Source organism: Triticum dicoccoides, chromosome 3B, assembly GCF_002162155.2.
Source record: "Triticum dicoccoides isolate Atlit2015 ecotype Zavitan chromosome 3B, WEW_v2.0, whole genome shotgun sequence".
In the NCBI taxonomy this organism is placed as follows: Eukaryota; Viridiplantae; Streptophyta; class Magnoliopsida; order Poales; family Poaceae; genus Triticum; species Triticum dicoccoides.
Genome location: NC_041385.1, coordinates 434,772,082 through 434,780,898, shown reverse-complemented (window position 1 = coordinate 434,780,898; position 8,817 = coordinate 434,772,082). Strand labels below are relative to the sequence as shown.

The 8,817-nt window shown below is 46.8% G+C and overlaps 1 protein-coding gene across 2 annotated transcripts in view; it reads left to right on the top strand.

The window, feature by feature from the left end:
* The first annotated feature begins 3,228 nt into the window (after positions 1 to 3,228).
* LOC119276375 (mitogen-activated protein kinase 16) overlaps positions 3,229 to 8,817 on the top strand; it is an 11,055-nt gene continuing 5,466 nt past the window's right edge. The window contains exons 1-4 of one of the 2 annotated variants that reach the window (XM_037557429.1): positions 3,229 to 3,669; positions 3,752 to 4,288; positions 4,392 to 4,451; positions 4,679 to 4,828. In XM_037557429.1, coding sequence (XP_037413326.1) covers positions 3,658 to 3,669; positions 3,752 to 4,288; positions 4,392 to 4,451; positions 4,679 to 4,828 — 759 coding nt within the window. In that variant the 5' untranslated portion in view covers positions 3,229 to 3,657. The remainder of the gene's footprint in view (positions 3,670 to 3,751; positions 4,289 to 4,391; positions 4,452 to 4,678; positions 4,829 to 8,817) is intronic. The other variant, XM_037557428.1, reaches the window with a different exon arrangement.

Genomic DNA, 8,817 nt, shown 5'->3' with positions numbered 1-8,817 from the left:
TCCAACACACTGGACCGGAGCTGTCAACAACCCATGCATCCTTCACCATCTTCCCGATCCCAATCGCAGTCCAAACTGTCATTGCCCTCTCGCACATAAACAAGGTGTGCTTGATATCCTCCGCTGCAGCTTGGCATATTGGACACCGAGAAATACTTTCGATGTGACAATTTGCTAGAATGCAAAAACATATGTAGGCATCTCCATAGGAAAAATTTAATTTTTCTCGGTTGTTTCAAACTCTAAATTTTTCTTCCATACCAGTTGTGATCGAGAACCACCATAGCGACTCGTAGTGTTATTATTATATGTCATCCATTACTTATAAAAGGCGGCCCGTGCTGCTAACGTCCCGTTCTTCGTCAGATGCCTTACAACATAATCATGTGTTGTTTGATGGTATCATGGAATCTGCAAAATGCGCTAATATAGTTAACATTGTACTTTGATATTGTTTGCTGGTACTGTATCAAAGTACTATTCGAAGTATTATGTTGCATCTAATCCAGAGTGTCAACTTTGTATCCAACATCTGAGAAGGAGCAAAGTTAGATGTACTGTTCAGAGCATATCCAACAGCCGTGCAAAAATGAGTGTCGCGCCGCAAATTTGGCCTTTTTAGCGCGCGCAAGCGGTAGAGTGGCTCTAGCGGACGCGCAATAAGCACGCGCGGCATATAGAGTTGGGGGCGCGGTCCGAATCGCCATCGCGCACTGTGTATTTGGTGCGCCCGCTTCCGTCCGCGGGACACTCGAGCGCTTGCGCCGCACTCTCTCCGCCGCGCCACCTTAGCCCTGCATGCGCCATCGCCGATGAACTGGCCCGATGGACTCCCGCGCCGGCACCCCCCTCACCCCTTCCTACAGTCACGACCACTCCGCCGCCGCCGCCGCAAACCCTAGCACGGGGAGCTTTGTCTTCACCCCTCGCCGGAGTTCCTCCGAGCACCGGCATCGCGTGCGGCCTCTTCATGCTGCCGTGGATGACCTCGGTGGCGGGTGGCGTCGCGCCGGCGCCCCCCTCTCGAAGCTCCCAAATGCGGCGCGGGCGAAGAAGGGCAAGGTTTTTGCAAAGAAGAAGAAGGCGGCGGACGGCTCCGGCTCCTCCAAGCAGTCGAGGAAGAAGCTTGCAGGGCGTGCGACGGGCACGGCGGCTACCGAAGCACCGGCGAGCTCACTCGTTAAGCCGGCGGCCGACGCGCACAACGTGTTTATGGAAATGCCCGAAAGGTATAAAATTTCGCAACCTTTTTTGTTGTTGTTAGTTTTTGAATGCATACATATAGATAGCTTATTTGCATTGTTCGACATACTTTGTAGTGTCAACGATGATGCATACATGTTAACTATGGGTGTTGGTCCAACAATTTGCATTGGTCTCAAACCAATGACATGCATTTTGAAGACCATGAGTTCGAGGTGGATGAGGATGGTGAGGGCATTGTCGACGTACCGAAGGGAAGAGCAGGCAACTACACCAACGACGAAGACGTCGTGCTATGCAAAACTTGGTTGGACGTGTCGAGGGATCCATCCGTTGAAGGTGATCAAAGTAGAGATGCTTATTGGCTCCGGATGAAAGAGCACTTTGATCTATGCAACATGAGCGGAATTGACTGCTCCGATCGTTCTCTTCGCTCCCGGTGGTCAACAATCAACAAGGATTGTCAACAATGGGCGGCCGCACAAAAGGCGGTTGACAAGTTGAACCCAAGTGGCACCAATGATGAATATAGGGCAAGTGCTTCATCATTCATGTTCATCATGCTTGTTATTGGTGTTCCCTGTGCTAACTTGTTTTGTTTTCATGTAGTTAAATATTGCACAAAATTTGTTCAAAGGAGAGGAGAAGAGGACCAAGAAGGGGAATATCAAGAGAGGAAGGCCATTTGCCTTGCATCATTGCTATGAAGTATTGAAGGATGATGAGAAATGGAAGAAGCATGAAGATATTGATGATTTGGATTTGAGCAAAAAATGCAAGCGAAAAATTGATTTGGAAGATGATGATGAGGAGGATGCATCAAGTGATGATGGCAAAAGAAGCCCCACACCAAACTCGGTTTCATACTCGAAGCCAAAACGACCGGATGGCACCAAGAAAGACCCAAAGAAAAGAGGAAGAGGAAAGGAGATGATGAGCTAAAAAATGCTATGGAAGCAATTGTCAACGCAAGAAAAGAAGCCAACGAGGTGAGGAAGATGGCAAGGAACCAAGATGTCGCGACCGAGGAGAGGAGGTTGGCGGCTGTGGAGAGGAGGGTGGCGTCCGGGGAGAGAAAAATGGCATTGGAGGAGAGGAAGGTGGGCATGGAGGAGCGATCTAAATTGTTGCAATGGGAGAATCACTTGTTCTTCTTGGACACATCTATGTTCAATGATGCGCAAAAGGAGTATGTCAATCTTGCTCGTGAAGAAGTTTTGATCCAAAAAAGAGCCATGATTCGCGTAATGGGTGGCGGTGGCCTTGGCGGCATGGGTGGCGGTGGCCTTGGCGGCATGGGTGGCGGTGGCCTTGGCGGCATGGGAGGCATGGGAGGCATGGGTGGCATGGATGCCATGAGTGGCTTTGGAGCTAGCATGGGCAGCATGGGTTCTATGGGTGGCTTTGGAGCTACCATGGAGACCACGGGAGGCATGGGTGGCTTCGGAGCACCTCCGTGCGGCATGGCCGGCATGGGTGGCATGAGTTTCGCGTCTCTCATTGGAGGCATGGGTGCACCTCCGGGCGTCGGTGTGCCACCTTTGCATGAAGATGTCGTTGAAGATCTTGCCAACACCGTTCGAGCTTTATGTGATGAGGATGCGGCTCGCAACAATGAAGAGGGGGAGGAAGAATCATCTTCGGAGGAGTCGGATGAATCGGAGGAAGATGAGGATGAAGTCGAGGACGAGGCTTGATTGTTGTGCCTTTCGTTTGTATCATAAACTTGGTTTGCATTTTGAACTTGGTTGAATGATGCCGTGGGCATTAATTTGAACGAACTTTTCGTCATCAACTTGTTTGTGATTTAAATTATATGCCATGTCTTTGTTTTGTGATGTGTGAAATTTATTTTGTGTTCAAAATGTATCAAATATGACATGCGCGGACTGCTCGCGCCCGCTGTATTTTAGCGCGGTTGCTGGAGCCAGCACTGTGCGCTGCGCCAAACCTGACGATGCGCGCCGCGCTTTGCGCGGCTGTTGGAGATGCTCTGACGTGTGACTTTACCACAGCAAGTCGGAGAATCTGGTTTTGACTCTCCCTCGCCGGCGGCCGGCGCGGTGCTCCCGCAGCGGCGCAGCCCCCGTGTCCAACCCCAACATCTACGCCCCGTTGAGTCACGTGCCGTGCCCGCACGAACACCTGCTCCCATATCCCTGGCCGCGCTCCGCGCTACCGCGGCGATCGGGCGTCCACTGCCCAGTCGAGCACCTTCCCTCGCCGTACGAATATGGCCCCTGTTCCCGCTCCTATCGCGCGCCTCCCCCTCCTCCCTCGCCGTGTCCACACCCCCCTCCCTCATCCCCGACCGTCAGCACCGGCGGAGGCACGACACACCGCGCGCACGAGGGCGCCGCAGCGGATCGGAGGAGTGGATCCGGGGGGAAGGGAGACGGCGCGGGGTAGCGGCACATCACTCCGGAGCACGGGGCGACTGGCGCGGCGGGCGCCATGGCTAAAAAGGCGCGGCATGTGAACCACCCTAGTTGACATTTTGCTTCGCCTGATGCGTATCCGGTTGCTGGATTGACTCGTACGCTTCCAGGGCTCGGATAAGGGGGGGTTCTTCACGGAGTACGGCGAGGCGACCCGATACCAGGTTGGCGAAGTGGTCGGCAAAGGCAGCTACGGCGTCGTGGCGTCTGCCGTCGACACCCACACCGGCGAGAGCGTCGCCATCAAAAAGATCGACGACGTCTTCGAGCATGTCGCCGACGCCACCCGCATTCTCCGCGAGATCAAGCTGCTCCGCCTTCTGCGCCATCCAGACATCGTCCAGATCAAGCACATCATGCTCCCGCCGTCGCGCCGCGAGTTCCGTGACATCTACATAATCTTCGAGCTCATGGAGTCCGACCTCCACCAGGTCATCAAGGCCAACGACGACCTCAGCCCAGAGCACCATCAGTTCTTTTTCTACCAGCTGCTTCGTGGGATGAAGTACATACACGCTGCCAATGTCTTCCACCGGGACCTCAAGCCCAAGAACATTCTAGCCAATGCCGATTGCAAGCTCAAGATTTGCGACTTCGGCCTTGCTCGGGTTTCCTTCAATGACACCCCGTCCGCGATATTCTGGACGGTATGTACTTCGCTCTAATGAAAGCTTAGAATGATTATGTCTATTATGTAAGCAGCCAGCCAAAATTTAGACTTTTATGCTCGACTGGCCATTTTTCTCCCAGGATTATGTAGCAACAAGGTGGTATCGTGCTCCAGAATTATGTGGCTCCTTCTTTTCAAAGGTGAGAAACTCCATCTCGACAAAATTTGACCTTGACCAAATTAGAGACTGAATCCGTGATAATTCATCTGTGAGCATCAGTATCCTCTTGATGCTGTCGAGTTTGTTCATAAATCTGAGTTTTCTTGTACACTTGATTGTTGACAGTTGACACCATGTGAATGCACAATATTACCACATTGGACAATTCGGGGTTCACTGTACTGAACTTAGTATTTGCTTTTGCAGTATACTCCTGCGATTGATATTTGGAGCATAGGATGTATATTTGCAGAAATGCTTACAGGGAGGCCGCTCTTTCCTGGCAAAAATGTGGTACATCAATTGGATCTCATGACTGATCTACTCGGCACTCCTTCGGCAGAATCTATTTCTAGGGTGAGTTCAATTCCCCGCTTCTAAAATAAATAAATCAGTTAGAGACTTATCTCGTGCGTGATTTATTTACCAACTCTTTGTGCTTGTGGTTACCATTTCCTTTATCAAGATAAAATATTCCTGCTATAATTGGATCTGCCGTTTAATACATACTTACATTATGTCTGAAAAGTAAAGGACTGCCTAGAACTCAAAAGGCCTGATTATTTTTATAGGGGCAGTCGATTTTGTTGAACCACTGGATTTAGATCCAATAGCTCGCTGTACTTCTGCAACCTCCAGACTCTGTCTTCCTTCTTTCACCTTTATCCCCGTTGTAAACCCTCTGCCAAGGTATCCCCTGCGCGTTGGCAGCTACCCTACCTCGCGGTCCACTGTATTCTCTTAACCTTTGGCTTGGGGTTTCCAGCGGCTTCCACGAAACCAACAATCTTACCCCCCTAACCACTTCGGCAAGGTCTCCTGCCTCGGCCAGACGGCCACATAGCCTTAACCACTCTTGTGTCGCCGGTGGCTCTGCATCAAAATCCACCGGTGCATGAGGTTGACATGTCACATGACTGCATTTCAAAGAACTACCCGACAGCAAAAGGATAAAATTCATGCTTCGTTTAATTTGTGTTTATCATAAGAAACTTCCAAGTGATGTTTTGGTTGAATAATTCACTATCTGAAAAGGCATCTGGTCTTAGACAGTCCCACACTGCCAATGATCATATATTTGCTTGATTTGTATACTATGTAATCCTTAATTTCTGGAAAAGGCACACAAGGTTTTTGGTCCGTTGTGCTAAAAAAATATGGACGATAATTGATCTAACAATGATGCTTTACAAACAACTAAGCTTGCTCCATCTATGGCTGAGGGAGTTATCTTTTGAATATTATTCTTACAGAAAATAACTGTGGTTTGTAAACCTTTTTTCTGGATGCAAGGCATTCAGAGTGATGGTTTGGTCAAATAATTCACTACCTGAACAGGCATGTTGTCTCAGACAGTCCTGCACTCCCAGTGACCATATATTTGCTTGATCTGTGTATAGTTTGTACTCCTTAATTTCTGGAAAGGGCAAACACGATATCTGGTCCATTGTGCTAAAAAAAAATGGGCGGCAATTGATATTTAACAATGATTGATGACAAGCAAATAAGCTTGCTCCATCTAAGGCTGAGGGATTTATCTTTCGACATATGTAATTTCCGAACATTCGGATTTTGTCTTTAGATCCGAACGACCACTTCTCGCGTGCGCATTACTGCACGATCTGCTTATGACGCGCGCGAAGATTTCGCGGAGAAAAAAAAGTGCGCCCACATGAATTTGAACTCCGACCTGCTGGTTGAGGAGCAGCTACGCAACCACCCAGACTGAGCCTACTTTTGTGTTTTCGTTTCAGGTTAGCTGAGTTTTATACTCTGTTAGTCTGTTTGATAGCGAGAAAAAACGGGACGAGGGGGCAGACCCATGGACCAAGTTATTTCAAGGATTGATGCATTGTGTTTGTACCTCTCGATGAGTAATTATAGAGAAAAGAATGTTTCTCTTCGTGTAGAATTCGAACTCCAATCATTGTTTTGTGTGTAAACCCGAGGAAAAAAATTGTTTTGAAATATACGTTGGATAGTCTGATAATTTACACACCACAAACCTGGTAATTTATATACAAACACCGCAACAATTTTTTTTGACCCAGATTTTTTGTTGTTAAAATATAAGATCCGATAACTTACGGGGCAACACCGCGGTAACCTCTTTTTTATCTGATAGCATAGTAGTTTAGGTCTTTAGGAATCACATACCTGATAACTTACATGCCAACACCGCGATAATCTTTTATTCATCAGGAAAAAAGTTGATGAAATATACCCCGGTAACTTCTGTGTGAATAGCATGATAATTTACACACCGCAAATCTGATAACTTATGTACCTCGGGTCTGGTAACTTTGACGGGGGAGGGGACTTTGTTGAAACATACAACGGTAACTTCTGTGCAATTATCATGGTAATTTTCACACGCTGACTGATAACTTACATACCCTTAGCATGGTAACTTTGACCCAAGGAAAAAAGTATGAAACATAGCCCGATCATTTCTTTTTAAAGAGCATGGTAATTTATGCACAACATCCCTCATAACTTACCTAGAAACACCGCGGTAACTTTTGACCCAGGAGTTTTTTTGTTTGAAAACATATCACCGGTAATTTCTATGTATATGATGGTAATATACGCACTGCGGACCTGGTAGCTTACGTACAAACATTGTGTTTAACTTTGACCCCAAGAGAAAACTGTTGAAGCATACTCCCGTACTCCGACAATTTCTATGTAAGTAGCATGGTAACTTCCGTACCATGGACCTTCTAACCTAGGTACAATCACCATGGTAACTTTGACCCGAGGGAAAAAATTATTGAAAAACATACCCCCGATAACTTGGGTGTAAATAACATGCCAATATCCTGTTAAGTACAAAACAATGCGTGAACTTCCCTCAAAAAAAAAAAAAAACAATGCGTGAACTACAAAGGCATCTGTGGTGACTTTTTTCAATCTCAAGATGAAGTGTCGGCCTAGTCTCTCGGATGCTCATAGGGGTAGTGTGTCCGCGTGTGTGCGTTTATAGGGGTTAGGATATGTGTGTGTATGAGCGCCCGCGTTTGTATTGTGTTTAAAATAAGAACTTTGGCCGAAGGTGAGGAGGGGACAGAATTGCTGAAAAAGTATATCCGATACTTATGTGTAAATAAGGTATGTATGAACCGTAGACCCGATGATAACTTCGGCGCATGGATAAAGTAGTCGAAACATCCTTGTGATAACTTCAGTGCAAACACTATGATAAGTTACGTGCTGCAGTGGTGATAGCTTACGTAGTTTAGGCGTGGTAACTTTGGACTGGAAAAAAATATCGCTGAAACATACCAACATGGGATCTCGTTTCGAAGATCTCGTCGCGATGATTTTTTTATGTGAAAACCGATTTTCAATCGGAGCGACGGTTTGAGCTACAAAACATTTTGAAGTTTGAAAAAAAAAGAATCTAGGATGACATCAGCTTTTCGACCTTTTGTGCATATATGCATGTAATTAGAGGGAGGAGTGCACGTGAAAGGTAAATTAGTCATTCTAATACATGCATGTATGTAATTAGAGTGAAGTAAGGATCATTCTTGCCTATTGCTAAAATCCGAACGTTTGGTACTTATAAAAGTCCTTTATCTTTTGAACATTGTTCTTATGGAAATAACTGTGGCTGTAACCTTTTTTTTTGGACAAAAGGCCTTTCGCCCTCCTTTATAGATAAAGCCACAAATGGCTATTTGCACAAAAGTTCCACAAATACTCATGATCCATAAAGAAGTTGCATAGCACGCTTACAGCACAAACACTCGCGCAGCAAAACACCCCAGCCACCTCTGAGATAGCAAAAAAGGGCGACACCTGAATTTTCCTCAATGTCCTCCTTTGATGATGGCATCACGAGCTGCAAACAAAATGATCATTTTGAAAAAACAATTAGAGGGATGGTTGGGTGTGTGGAGGATCGGTGCCTATGTCCTTTGGGTGCAACCATTGGGAGATGATAGAACAGGATACATTCAACCGATTTTGGATGGTAGTCCAGTAATAGGTTATGTGTCTGAGTCATGTAATCATGTTATTGGCCAGGCGACACCTGAAGTTTCCTCGATGTCCTCCTGTGATGATGGCATCACGAGCTGCAAACGAAAATGATCATTTTGAACAAACAATTAGATGAATGTTTGGGTGTGTGGAGGATCGGCGCCTATGGCCTTTGGATGGAACCATTGGGAGATGATAGAAAGGGATACATTCAACCGATTTTGGATGGTGGTCCAGTAATAGGTTATGTGTGAGTCATGTAATCCCTGTTATTGGGCAGTTGTGGTTGGGCCTTGTTTTCACTTGTTAAACTTTTTTAGATGTTGGTCATAGTACTTTAATTAAGATGGTTGTGTGCA